The sequence below is a fragment of the Mastomys coucha genome, unplaced genomic scaffold, assembly GCF_008632895.1.
Source record: "Mastomys coucha isolate ucsf_1 unplaced genomic scaffold, UCSF_Mcou_1 pScaffold9, whole genome shotgun sequence".
NCBI lineage: Eukaryota > Metazoa > Chordata > Mammalia > Rodentia > Muridae > Mastomys > Mastomys coucha.
In genome coordinates, this window is record NW_022196915.1 from 43,662,311 (window position 1) to 43,676,583 (window position 14,273).

General features: G+C 47.2%; 1 protein-coding gene across 2 annotated transcripts; it reads right to left on the minus strand.

Annotated features, from left to right (window-relative positions):
- Positions 1–1,039: 1,039 nt before the first annotated feature.
- Gjb6 (gap junction protein beta 6) lies at positions 1,040–11,663 on the minus strand. 2 transcript variants are annotated; one of them, XM_031362159.1, is made up of 3 exons: positions 11,050–11,663; positions 8,678–8,839; positions 1,040–2,559 (listed from the first exon to the last, which is right to left on the minus strand). In XM_031362159.1, the coding sequence occupies exon 3, from the start codon at positions 2,543–2,545 to the stop codon at positions 1,760–1,762; it is 786 nt and encodes a 261-aa protein (XP_031218019.1). In that variant the 5' UTR covers positions 2,546–2,559; positions 8,678–8,839; positions 11,050–11,663; the 3' UTR covers positions 1,040–1,759. The 2 variants fall into 2 exon arrangements, with proteins under 2 accessions (XP_031218019.1, XP_031218020.1); XM_031362160.1 differs by lacking the exon at positions 11,050–11,663 and adding an exon at positions 9,855–9,991.
- Between the last annotated feature and the right edge of the window lie 2,610 nt (positions 11,664–14,273).

Sequence of the window (14,273 nt, forward strand, 5' to 3'; positions counted from 1 at the left end):
ACATTTCTCCATCCCTGGGTGTGGGGTACAGGTGCTTTGCCCAGTCCCTGTGGACTGGAGGGCTCAGGAGGTAAGTCCTGCAAGGTCAGTTTTGTCTGAGGCTGCTACCAGCTGGGTGTTGTTTGAGAGGGTTGCGCAACAGTAGTTAGTGGGCGATGTTGTTGGCAGAACCTGAGCGAGGAGGAGCCTTCCGGAGGGCATTTAGGTCATGGGAGCATGCCCATAGAAGGGATGAATGCTGGTCTTGTAGGAACCCCTAGGTTGTGATAAGCAGCCTGACGCATCCCCTGACTCACTATCTCTCTCTGCCTTGCATATGATCCCTCTCTCTCACATCCACTACCACCATGAAGCTGCCCTCCATGTCCCGATGACCTAGAAAGCCCTCAGTGCTCAGCAATGCTAGAAACCTCCAAATCACATAGTCTCTGGCACTTTGTTACAGTATCATGAAATGGGCCAAGATATCTGTATAAGACTTCCTCCCTCTTTTCTTTAAAAAAATTATTATTATTTTTTTTGCCCGGCGGAGGTGGCGCACGGCTTTAATCTCAGCACTTGGGAGGCAGAGGCAGGCAGATTTCTGAGTTCGAGGCCAGCCTGGTCTACAGAGTGAGTTCCAGGACAGCCAGAGCTATGCAGAGAAACCCTGTCTCAAACAACAACAACAACAACAACAACAACAACAACAACAACAACAAAAAATATATATATATTTTTTCCCCACACAGGGTCTTCATATGTAGCCCAGGCTAGCCTAAAACCCCTTTACTACGTAGCCAATGCTGACCTCTTCTTGCCTCTGCTGCGCCCTAAGGAGAACCATCAAGGTTGAACTGACAGAGAATTTCCCAGAGTTGTATGAGCATCTGTCTCCAAGCTGAGGGTGCTAACCTCAGCCTTTGCTGGTGCCCACACCTGTGGGCACTAGTACCTATAGTAACTGCTACCTCTCCAGAAAAAACTTACTAACACATCAGATCTCTAGTGGTGATGATGTGGGCCTGGAGAGAACAGAACCACACAGTGTACACAGAAGCTGAGGCAACAGGGTCAAGCTTTATTGGAGCAATCATATTCACGTTTGCACTGTTCACCATAGGTGGAAAGCCGAATTTTAAAAAGGGCCCCCACTTCCTTCAGTTCCATTCATATTTAGCAAATGGCAATGCACATTGTCCAATGAACACATCCCGCCTTAGGAGCCCACACTAGCTCATTAAACTGTCCTCAGACAGTATGAAAACAATATTTATAAAATGCCAGACCCTTTGCAAATTCAGACTTTAGATACTTGGGGTGCACTTGTAAAGCTAACTTTGTTTATTTTTTTTTCCAGGTAAGGAAGGCCAGTCATTAAAAAAATACTTTATATAAATTCAAAGTCAGAACTAAAATATTCATTCCTATAAAAATATCTTACTGATAAAACTATTAATTTCCAGATAAATTGCTCTTTATAAACAAGTTATATAAATTTTCAGGAAATACTAAGTCCTACAGTTCACATAGGACTTGTCTAAGTGACCTCAAGGCCCAGTTGTCATGAGGGCTTGGTTTTCAGAGATAGACCACAATTTTGACTTACATGGTGTGTGAACAGTTCAGGTGTTCTATGATAATCAAACTGAAGTATCTATTGTCTACGAGTCACTTATAGACAAACTCTTGACCTAGAGAAGGAGGTGTGTCAGATCAATGTTGTCTACAAAGAGGGTGCATGCTCAGAAGGGCTCACCTACACTTGACCTTGAAATGCTTAACTTGGGAAACTTGTGATTGCATTCTGACCGCTATCTGAGATCAGCTCATTCATTTCATTCTGCTTGCTCTCTTTCAGGGCATGGTTGGGGTGGTTTCTCTGTGCCTGTGTTCGTTTGGATCTCCTAAAACACAATTTAAGCAGCAAGTAACACAACTCGGCCACATTGAGCAGCATGCAAATCACAGATGCAGAAATCATAAAAACAGTGAACACCGTTTTCTCGGTTGGCCTCGAAATAAAGCAGTCCACGAGATTGGGGCAGGGGTCGATGCCACACTTCAGTACCCAGGGCAGGTGGTACCCATTGTAGAGGAAGTAGAACACATACATGAAGGCGGCTTCGAAAATGATGCGGAAGAAGATGCTGCTGGTGTACGTCCACCACAGGGAGCCCTCGATGCGCACCTTCTGCCGTTTGATGTCCTCCAGGTCTTTAAACTCGTTCCTCTTCTCCCCACGTATAAACTTCCGGGCAGTTTCATGTCTGTAGTAGGCCACATGCATGGCCACCAGCAGCGCTGGGGTGGACACAAAGATCAGCTGCAGGGCCCAGAGGCGGATGTGGGACACCGGGAAGAAATGGTCATAACAGACGTTCTTGCACCCTGGTTGCAGAGTGTTACAGACAAAGTCCTCCTGCTCGTCACCCCACACTTCCTGGGCAGCCACCACTAGGATCATGACTCGGAAAATAAATATGACCGTGATCCACACCTTCCCTATGCTGGTCGAGTGCTTGTTCACGCCACCGATGACAGTGTGCAGGGTCCCCCAGTCCATCGTGCAGGTTTATTCTTAAACAGATTAAAAAGAAGCGAAGCTAATTAGTAGAGGGCACCTCGGAGTTAACTGACCAATACCGTATTGAAATTACGAGGGGGTCATGGGAATCTAAGCAAGTCCCACTCGCCTAGTCTGCTACTTACTGTGTGTTTCTGAGAAGGGACACCCATGATAAACCACAAATAACAAATAGTGGACAAACTTCATTTATTCCCTGCATGAGGTATCATCAACCAGACAACTCCCTTATTAGGTGAAGGGTTTCAATAGGTACTTGATTTCACTTTTTGCATAATAACTGTGCCTTTCACATGCAAAGTAAGTCATGTAAATTCAACTGAACTCAGGTTGTACTTTAGGCTGCTGTTTGTCATTAACCCACCAGGTAAACAAACACACGCTCAAGTTCCTTTTCCTCACCGTGCAAGCACACATACCTTATATCAGGGTGGTTTTATTCAAGGACTCAGGTTTTAGTCCTAGGGCTTGTCCAAGCCACAAAACACAGCAAAAACCACTCATTAGAATCACACATTCTGGTTAACTCAGCAGACAAGAAGAAACGATGCCATCAATTGTCCTTTTGCAGTGTATATTTAGATTTTTTTTTTTTTTTTTTAGCTCGAATGGCCCATCTGCTACAATCACGTGCTCTTAGGAAAGTTAATATCTTCAACTACCTCTTCCAAAAGAGAATCACAAGGTTTGACACAAACTGTTTCCTTGTTCTCTGGTGGAAGCAGGCCATGTGTCCAGGTCCCATTGCACTAGAGGCCATAGCAGCCCTGGGCTGTCCTCCCTTGGCAGAGAAAAGACCTCCTTCTGTCTACGGCACTGGTCCTCAGCCTTCCTAATCCTGGGACCCTCTAATACCGTTCCTTATGTTGTGGTGACCCCCAACCACTAACTTTATTTTTGTTGCTACTTCATGACTGTAACTTTGATTCTGTTATGAATCATAATGTAAACATCTCTGTCTTCCAGTGATCTGATGAGCCCTGTGAAAGGTTCCTTCGACCCCCGAAGCACTTGAGAACTGCCTCGCTATGGCGGTAACTCTTGCTGCTACGGATTCTCCGGGAGTTTCACATCTTGCATCCTGATCGCACTCCCTTCCTAATCCTTCCATGTTTGCTCCCCATTCTTGTGTCCCCTGAAAAAGTACTGGAAATAAAAATAAAAAAGAAAGAGAAAAATAACTGCTGTCTATATACTCACTAGCGCATGATCAAACGCTCAATGGCCAGGCTCCCTAAAAAGAATTGAGCCCTTCCCACACTGCACCCTGCCCAGAAGCCATCAATTGTGGAGATCGATTCAGCATCCCAATCATTCTTTTAAAGAGTTCTCTTCAGTGGCTTCCTGTCTACAAACAGCCACTTCCTATCTCACGTGACCAAAAAGAAAGAATTGGATGGCAAGCTCTTAAAAAAAAAAAAAAAGGTGTGTATGAGTGTGGGGTAATGAATGACAGACACTGGGCATCCTTAGAAACAAGGACCCTCAAGAAACTTTTCATCTACTTGGAGGTGATAAGAGAGTCACCAAAGTCCTTTTGTTGCTGGTATCAGGAGAACTTTCTCTTCTAAGTGGGTGAGGAGCCCGGTCCCCTTCTCCCAAGTTATCGAGGTCCACGGCCTTCCCTGAGCACTGCTGGCCACTCTTCACCTGACCACCGCGCCCCTTGGAACGTCCCTGGTTTGACTAATTTTAGAGTCTAAACTTTTCTCAGAGAGCCACCTGGTAGCTGCCATGTCCATGTATTTGTGTGCTGCTCTCTGCTCCTGCCAGGTCAGACAGTGGCATCTGAGGTGCACGCAATGCGGGTGAAAGCAGGTATGATAGGGTATATCTGGAAATTTCCCTGTTTTGGTTCCAAGAATTTGTCCCCCTGCCATGGGCCAGAACATCGAAATGTTCGTTGCTGACTACATGCGAGTACAAGAGAGGTATCACACAAGAGTGAGTGGATTCTTCCAGCCACATTGAACTTTAGCTAAAACCTCAACTCCAGTACAGGTGTTAAACGGATGCAATGACTTTAATTTAGCCTGAACTGGTTAAATCTTAATTTTTTTTTAGTAAAAAAGAAGAACTGAATTTCATCATCAAGGATTTGCAAAAGTGCCCTTGTTGTGAAGGGCAGGTGACGGTGGGGGACCTACAGCCACAGAGAGATGGGGACAATTCAGATGGAAGGTGAATGGAGAGGCCTAAATCTGTAAAACAAAAAGGAAATGGGAAGACAAAATAAAACATGCACACTGTGAAAAGGAGAGAGACTGTGCTCCAAGCACCAGGCTCGGATCACATTGCTATGTTTAGCTTTGGGTGCTGCTTTGTTTTTGAGACAGTCTCATGTAGCCCAGACTGGCCTGGATCTCCCGATTCTGCTTCCTGTACCTCGGGAAAGTTGGGTTTACAGACATGTGCCTCACAGCAGACAGTACCACTTTAATTGTCAACCAATAAAACATCTCTATTGATTTATTCCTAATGCTGGGGAATTGAACCCCAGAACTTTGTATGTGTTCAGTGAAGAATCTACCAGCCGAACTATATCCAGGAGCCTGACCTAGGATATTTTCTGTTTAACCTCCAGTGAAGTTCTCAAATGGTGCCGTTTAACTATTTTGTAATAATTATTACAGCAATGGCATGGACAACATCTTAGGTATAACTAGTGTTTGTAGACATCTCATAACATCAGTAACATAGTTGATCCTTACAGTTCATTTAATAGTGCACCGCAGCTCTGTAGGAGGAGCTCTGTTATCAGCAGGACATTAGTGTCTTTCCTCTTACTGTGGAAAAAATGACTGAGGCTACATGAGAACAGAGTGTCCAGGTTCCCATTTCCTGGTTTGGGGAAGATCCTGGTATTCCTGCCTAGGGCACCTGTGGGAGTGTAGGCAGGTGGTGGAATCTTGAATGAGAGTCTCTTATTTCACAAGGGGAGCTCCTAAGAGGCCCAAGACAAACTAGTTTGAGGGCCTGACCTGTGGGCACCTGGCAGTAATGTTGGTGGTTGTAGCAGAAAGATTCAAACCCTGTGCTGATCTGGAGCTGAGAAGCTGGACAGAAGTGTTTGGCATTAACGGAAGCCTGGGGGCTTGAAAACTTGAAATAGGCTCTCCATAAAGCTATGATGCTTAGCCCCAGAAGCCTTTGGTTAGAGGCGGGTCATTGGGAAGCCACAGTCCCAAGGCTCCACAACTTAAGAGTATTAAAAATTCTCTTTTATTTAGTACATACTCCATGCCTCAAAGACTTTCATTGCCCACCATAAGTATCTGTGTAGTTTAAAAAAAAAAAAAACCTTCATCTTAAATAATACAAATTATGGAAATTAAGTTTTAGTCCTTGCTGAAAGTCACTGTATCAAATTTCCTTAAGTGCTGCTTCTGTGCTCTGGAGGCATGTCAGTAAGTGACAATGGGGAGCAGAAGTGTGTAAGTTTTGAAGTTCACACATACTTTGCCACAGCTGTTCCCCCATGAGGCCTTGCTTGTTTTAAAATGTCCTCTTGTTAACCAATTAGCACATAACTCCCAGTTTGCTCAACAACTTGCCCAATGGATGAGTTTTATCAATTAAATCCTTTCTCTTTCCCCCAGGGCTGCAACATCCGTGGGGTTTGAATGGTCCTGTTGTTAGAGGTCTGCTCCCTCTGTAAGCTCTCTATCATGTCTCTTGGCACTGGTCACCTGACATCTTGGAAACAAATGGACCAGACAGGGTTTGAATGAATGTTGAGGGACTGAAGTCAAGAGATCATGTTTTCTCCCTAAGAACATTGGTCCCACAATCCTAGAAGCAGGACAGGCAGAGACAAATGCTAGCATTAGCTTTAATGTTTGTCCCCCATGACTCTGGGCTTCCAAGACTTTCTTTCTATTTGCCTACCATACCTAAATAGAAGATAACCAATTTTCAATACACTTACTTAATTTATTACTAACAGCTAAGAATTTAGCTGTGTGTGGTGGTACATGCCTATAATCTTAGCACATGGATAGCTGGGCAGAAGGGTTGGAAGTTCCAGGCCCTCTTGGGCTACAGGATCCTATCTCAAAAAAATACTTCAAACCAAACAAAAACTACAAAGGAAAGCAACCTCATTGAGCAATGGTTCTCAACCTTCCTGTGACCCTTTACACACATGTTCCTCACATGATGACCCCAACCCTAAAATTATTTTTGTTGCTACTTCATAACTGTAATTTTGTTACAGTTACAAGTCATAATGTAAATATCAGGTATTTACAGGGGTAGGTTGACCCCAAAGGGGTCATGTCCCACAGATTGAGAACAACTACTTTTAAAGGAAGACATGGGAATTCTAAATCATCAAGGAAAACAAGGTTAAACTTAAATATTGATGTGTTTAGCCTACTGGTCACTCAAGACAATCGGGTAAAAAGCAGGGCACCTGATTCAAGGCCCCTTCCTGAAAAGCAATAAAGACTTGTTTGTTTGTAACAGACAGAGTGAGAAAAGGGGCTATTACTATTTTCCGTAGTTCACTCTGGCCCTAATTGGCTGCACCAAGGAAGGGCACGAAGTGAACTTGAGCCAGTCCTTTCCATCAGTGAAATGACTCTTGCGGTTTCTTTGTCTAGACCGTGTCATTCATTCCTGAGGGTGTCTTTCATAAAGCCTTGGGTATCTGCCCTACACAGCAGTTTTGCAGGGGTCCAAAGCAAGACAGTGGAGATCACCTTACAAGTATTAGGAGCCAGTTTAAAGTGAAGGTTAGTTTGGGGGTGGGGAGGGTTTCCTGAGTCCTACACTTCTCTATACATGACTTCAGCATCTGGGAAAGTCTGGCCCATTTCTGGAGACTCTTCCCTGCCCAAAGAGCCCCATGAGGAGTGGACGTGGTGAACAACTGAAGATTAGAGGGCGTGTTCCTCCTGGCCTGCCTTCTCAGTGGGCAGAGACACCGTGGCCAGTGGGAGACAGATGGAAGACAGGGCCTGGGAAGTTCCTGCATCCTGCCACCCTGTTGTCCTTGCAGATACACAGGACCTTGAGGCATCTTCAGCTAAAGAGGAGAGGAAGCAGCCACCACTCTGAATAAAGGTCACTAATGCAGAAGTCATTTCTCAAGTTACTGCAGCCCCCAGAACCCTTTGCTGCCTGCAGTGAATATGCTTCGGTGGGGCCACAGCTGGTGGGAGGAGCCTTTTCAGTGAAAATCAAACTATTAACTGTTTCTTTGTATACCAGAGAAGTTCATTTAATCTGACAGCTTCCTGGCTTGCCTATAAGGAACAAATACATAGATATGCTTAGCCCCATAGATGTCACCTTACAAGAATGTGGCTCCATTTAGATTTAGGAAGACAAATCACATCTATTTTGTGATGTATTTAATTACAGTGCATAACTCTATGCTCAGTTATGAGCATTATATTGATATTGATATTATAATTCCAATGTTAAGTATTTACCACTAAAGATACAGCGGTGTGCTCACTTTTGGGACATACTATTATGAAGAGGTTTTGTTCTTCCTTTGATATTTCAAATAAGCTGGGTCTACTTTCGTCCCAGCAGTGATTCGATTCCTTGATCATTTTTACAATCCTGTACAGGTCTTGCTACGTATTTCTAACTGGCTCATAGGGTGACCTCAAACTCATAGGAATTCTCCTGTCTCAGCCCTCAAGAAGCTATATGCCATAGTGACTGGCTTTTGAAACTTTTGTTATTTGAAGGCGGAGGACAATCTTATTAGAGTTGAAGAGAAACCATCAGGACAGGTGAGTTGTGATTGTGAGCAGCTGCCAGGAGGAGGGGGCAGCCAGGAGGGGAGAAAGCCTTGCCTTCTCTGTTAGACCTGCATGTTCAGCAAGGAGGATCTGAAGCTTTTTACTTAGGAATTTAATTACAGCTGGCTAAATGGTGTCATTTTAACTCTGTGGAAGACAGAACCCAAACGAAACCCCTCAGCACACAGAGAGAGCTCTCTTTTTCTAGATCAATCTATAGTACACTTTGGAAAAAACAAAAACTTGCTGCTGATTTAATAGACCCAAGAGGAAAGCACTCTCCCTCCAATGCCCATGCGAGCTCTGTAGAGTTGAAGGTACCAGAAAACCAGGTTCAAGAAAACATCCAAACCTGAGTCTCGTTCCCAAGGACTTCCAGCACCTCCAGCTCAAGGGCCACTGCAAAATCCCTCTGCAAGGACTTGCGGCTTTCCTGTCTACTCTAGACGTCAGCAGTGTTAGTGGTGGTGGCACCGCGTGGCTGCTCTGTTTAGGGTGGCAGTGGGAATGTCACCTGTGGAATGAAAAGTAAATCATTGTCACCAATGTTGTCAAGTTCTGTGCAAGTTCATTGGACGAACTTTATATCACCGGACGCCTTAACGGGTAAATTTGGAAACTGTCCGTTTTCCTCGCTTTGTACTCCTCTGCCCCATGAAGGACTCTCCCCAGGAGAGCTTTCTTTCTCTGTGAATCACAACAGCAGCGGTGGTGATGATAATCCACTATCCTCAAACCCAACTCCCAAGTAAGAAAAAAGTGGTAGAATTAGAGAAGCTGGGTACAGCCACACACACCCCCAATACCTGAGTTTTTTTTAAAAAAAAGAAGAAGAAGCAGCAAATCTGAAAGGTCGTCCTTTAATCGAGAACTCTCTAGAAATCTCAGGTGGCCCCAGAGACAACCTGATAGTCCAGTTTGAAATTTAATGACGCAAACCATTGGGATCTGTGATTTCAAAACAGTGAGTAGTGATGGCATCAGGTTTAGGATTCATCTACCTTGTCAACATCCACTCGGCGCCAACGAGACCTCTGCTGTGCCTTTAGATTGAAGAATGGGCAACCCACAAAACTGAGTTTCTTCTTCCACTCCAGTTCTAAACGACAATTAACTTCAACATCCCTTCCCTAGGCCTTCTTAGCAGTTGCCCATTCCAAGCAAGGCTCTCCCCTCTCCAAACATTTCCTTTAGATTCAATTACAATGAGATGACTCTGAAAGAGGTAAGGGGGGCTCCTGGGATCCAGTTTCACTCTCCCAGATCAAGCAACGGCTCCTGAAAATCCCACCTAGGATAGTGTAAGATTATGGCCTGGGGGGCCAGAAAACTTGGGATACAATCAACCTCCCCATGATTGTACCCTGCTTAGCCAGTGCACCCACATCCAGATTCCATGGTGAGGATGTGCAACTCAAAGTTTTCTTTCTATTGATGAAATGGTTGAAAGACCCTCCCCAACTCTTCTCCTTATCTCACACTGGCAGAGAGAAGAAGAAACAAAGAACAAAGTCACCACGGGATTTTACCTTTCAGTAACAGCCACCGGTGTGATCTGGGTTGGTAGACCAGTCTTCTGGGCCTCAAGTCCCCCGTGTGAGGTGAACTGGAATCCTTCACACCCCCAGTTATGTGACAGGCTAACACCCAGGAGCTCTCTCCATCACTGCCTCCCTTGCTTGGCAGAGTTCAGACAACCCCCCCCCCCCCCAAAGACTCCACTGGATCCAAAGAGCTGACAAAGCTCTCCACAGGGGCCGTTCTGAGCAGCACCCTGCGGTTCTAAGGAAACTGCATCGGGACAGGACGTTTTTCTTCTAGAACACTGGTTAGATTCTGCTAGAACTGGGGCAAAGAAAGCGTTACATCTACTTGAAAGAAAACAAGGCTGCAGCGGTAAACTTAATAAGGCACAGACTGACTCAAGTCTCCTGGTTGGTGTCCCTTACCACCACTGCAGGTCCACGACTTCCCAGTGTCCATAGCTGTATGAAGGCCACACTCTCTGAGACCGGAGGCCTGGTCTCCAGGAATAGAAGGGAGCCCAAGACTGCAAACCCCAGGCTTCTAACACCCGGGACTAGGGCTCATTCAGGAAGTATTACCCGCATCTGAACTTTTTAATCCGACATGTCACCAACTACTTTTAATTACTACTGTGAACTCTACTGTCATCTTCGTTTCATAAGTTCCCGAATCTTAATCATGCAGCCTGAATGGGCATTTCTCTCCAAGTCGCAGGGTTTGACTGACAGTAAACATCATTCCTTGCTCTGCCTTTTGCTCGCTCCCTAAATCCAAGCGGAACAGGTCAGTGACAGCCCAAAACCAGCAAAGGAAATGAGAAAAGGGACTTAATCCAGACTCTGGTCACTTTAAACAACCTGATGTATTTATAAAACCTGTCATGCAAGTCAGAGGGGCATGGTGCATACAGAAGTCAAACTAGTCCATCCCAGTTCCTGATGCAGTGCACGAGGGAGGGGGCGGCGCGGGTAACAACCACGCCGCTGCGGTTCTAGTCCCCGGGGGGCGCGCAAAGGCGGGATGCCGATGGGAGGCAGATAAGGATGCGGGCACCCCCCGCACGGACAAGACTCTGCCTGTAACCGCCGACCCACCTGGAGACACTCGCCAGCCCCGCGACCCACAAATCTGGCGAGGAAGGGGACAGACCTTTACCTGCCCGGGCTTCTCGGAGGAAGTGCTCCCACTCGCGCTTACCTGCTGGGTGGGAGCCAGCTCCCGGCTCGCAGCGACACCCAGAGCTCCTGCTCTGCGCGTAGGTTGGATCAGGCGCTCGCGGTTCGCGGCGGGAACGGAATCGGGGACAGTTGCGGGTGGAGCCCCGGTTTCCACCTGCGGCGTCTTTTAACCGCGCCCCACCCCGCCTCTGCCTGACGCCGCACGGGAGGGCTGCGGGAGAGGAGCGCGGGCACACGACGCGCCTGCTGCGGTGCGCACCGCCCTCTTTCCGGGACAGAGGAGCGGGGCGGGTCCCCTTCTGTGGAGCAGGGAGCAGGGGGACCTTCCTTGTAGGGTCAGGGGAGCAGAGCGAGTTCCCGTCTTAGGGGTGATAGATTAGGGCACTCTTTGGGATCCTTCCTCTGAAGCCAGGGACCACTGCGAGTGTCCCCCTAGGAGAGACACCAGGTGTAGGATGGTCTTGCCTTGGGTTGGGGACACAAGGCATGTCCCTTCTTGTGGTCGTGGGCGGAGCGTGGACTGCAATGGGCAAGCTCAGCCAGATCCCATCAGGGGCAGGGAAGACTTGTCCGCTGAGATCTTGCTGGGGCTGGACACCGGAGGGCCCTTAATAAGATGAGGGCTGCCCAGAGTACCAAGGGGACAGGCTTTGGGTGAATGGATCCAGCTAGTCACTCCTGTTGGCAATCCTGTTAAGGAGGCAGCTGGCTTGTTTTCATCCTTTCTGGACCCTTTGGGCACCCTCTTCTCTAGAGCAGCCTGGAGGTTCTTTATTCCTTAATGACCACTTAGGAGTCTGAAAGGTTTGTTTTTATTAGTCACCTGAATCCTTTACTGCATCATCCAGGGAAGTGGAGTGGACTTCTCTCTTGAGAGACTCCACTGTGTCTGCTGTCACATCGAGGGCAGGGTAAGGTCAGGGCAAGCAGAGCGGGTGGTACAGGAGGTCTTGGGCTGGAAATGTTGGAAGCCATTTAAGGACCTGGTTTTACAGGGCCTGCCCTACGCTACTTCAGACAACAGATGTGTAACTTGGTTATTTTACAAAGCTGGTTGGCAGGTATGTTCTTACCTGTTGGGTCATATTCTCACCTTAGCTACATTCTTCCTGTTGGGTCATATTCTCTCACAAAACAAGAATAATAGTGCTTCCTGAACTGTCTCTCCCAGGTCATGGAGGTTGAGTCAACACTTTATAAAGACCCACCTTATAAAATTACTTGAACACAGGGTTCTCAGAATTGGACCCAAATCACGAAAATTTGGAGCATGTAGATGGTCTCTGGAATGACCTCGAACCCAGGGATGGAGACAAAAATGAGGCAGCTGTAGGCTGCCCTGGTATGTCTCCTGCCTCCCAGTCTGGCCACGGCATGTTCTTAGTTCTTCCTCCTGAAAGCACACAATCCAGCCAGACTCACCTGTGGCCATACCCCCCCAAGCCCCCCTCCCCCACCACCACCCCCCTAAGCAGATTGTAAACTTCTTTGGAGATCGTAACATTTTTTAAGTTTTAAGTTCTTGCTTTCTTTCTCCTCTCTTCATTCCTGCAGTAATGGTCACTTTGCACATAGTAGGCATGTGTCCATGAGGATCTGTGCTTAGCTTGACAGAGCTGAACCAGCACAGCAGATAATCCTGAGGACTTTTGTTTCTTCCTATAGAACGACATACTACCCCAGTTCTGGCTCCTTGTACAATGTACCAGGGTAGCCAGGCGGAATGTGCTCCAGGACCACACAGGACAGAAGTCAGATGAAAGAGCCTGGAGGATTGCCTTATCGCACGGGTGTCCAAAGAGGAGCCCACTCAACACAGAAAATCACCTCCTTGCGCTCACAGCCTCTGTGCCAGCGCAGAGGCCTTTGATCTAGTCACGTATTTCTTGGCACCTTTATTTTTCAGGCAGGCTTGTTGCAGCAATTAATGGACACTTGGTGAGCTTACTGATCTGATGAGCTTCTTATCAGGATACTCAAGTCAGTTAAACATCACGTGGGAAGGATACAAAGATGCCCCGAGTGGGGACGGACCATGTGGTTTTGTGTGTCGGACATGAAAATGTTCGGGGGACAAATCTAGCATCTTGAAGCATCCGACCACCCTGAGACAGACCCTTGCAGACTTGTTTGGCAACTGGAACTGATCTGAATACTACCTTCCCTCTGCATGGCAATCGTGATTTCTAGGGCCTCAAATTTAATGGGCACGAGATGTGTAAAGTGTGGGTTCGGGAGGAGACTCTTCACTCCCTCTGCCTGGCAGCTGGTGTGGAGGGAGAGAGCCCTGTCCCAGTGCTCAGACTCTCACTGTCCAGTCTGGAGACACAGAACCAGACGGTGTTTGTCACGGGCATAGTTTCTCCAGGCCAGGAAGACAGGAAAATGTGTGTTCTTTGAAATAAAAGCAAACATTTGTCTATTCATTCAGCGACAGGGCCAGATTGCCTTTGGCAGACCGTCCCTCGCTGGGGTTTGTCTGATTCTGTTTGCAGGATTGACTGGGGGTTAAGTACTTTGAGAGAATGGCCATGGAAGGGAAGAGTTGTTTCCCACACATCCAAGACACATAACTAATGAACTGCGCCGCTCTCCCTTCCCCGCTTACTGCTGATGCCCGCGGTGGCCAAGCAGCTGAGGTAGTGGCTGTCAGGTTTTGCCACTGCAAGGTTGCTCTCTTTCCCTTCCATGGATCACTTGCACTCGCAGGGCCCACACCACCTGTTAGTTTATGCAGATGAGATTTATTCCCTTTCCCAGCCACTTCTTCAGCCCGTCCTCCTGGGTATTTCCTTTGTTGCACACCCACCGTTGTGCATATGTGTGTCTGCTGCAGCCCTTTCTGTCTGTCACTGTAAGATGCTGCAGGCTCACTTCACATACTCCCGGCTCCAGCCCTGGAAGCAGGCATTTTCCTAAGGAGCTGCATCTGGAGTTCCACTGTAGGAAGCAGGCTTGCTTGCATAGTTGTTGTTGGTCTTCCTGCTCTGCTGTGAGGTCCTCACTCACAGCATCCTCTGGCTCCGCACATGCCTGTACAAGCACAAGTGCTGTGTGTTGATGTACTTTGGGATCCCAGCAGGTGCCAGGTGAATGCATCCTAGAAAGTATTTGTGGGACCCAAGATGTAGCTCAGTTGCCTAGACTGCATGAAGGCCTGGGTTTGATCCCCTGAATAGTCTAAACGAGGTGTGGTAGTGGACACCTGTAATCCCAGCAGGCAGAAGAAAGAGGTAAGAGGAT

Bases quoted from the DNA above. Each gene is read 5' to 3' on its own strand.
- Gjb6 (XM_031362159.1), bottom strand. From the start codon at position 2,545: ATGGACTGGGGGACCCTGCACACTGTCATCGGTGGCGTGAACAAGCAC.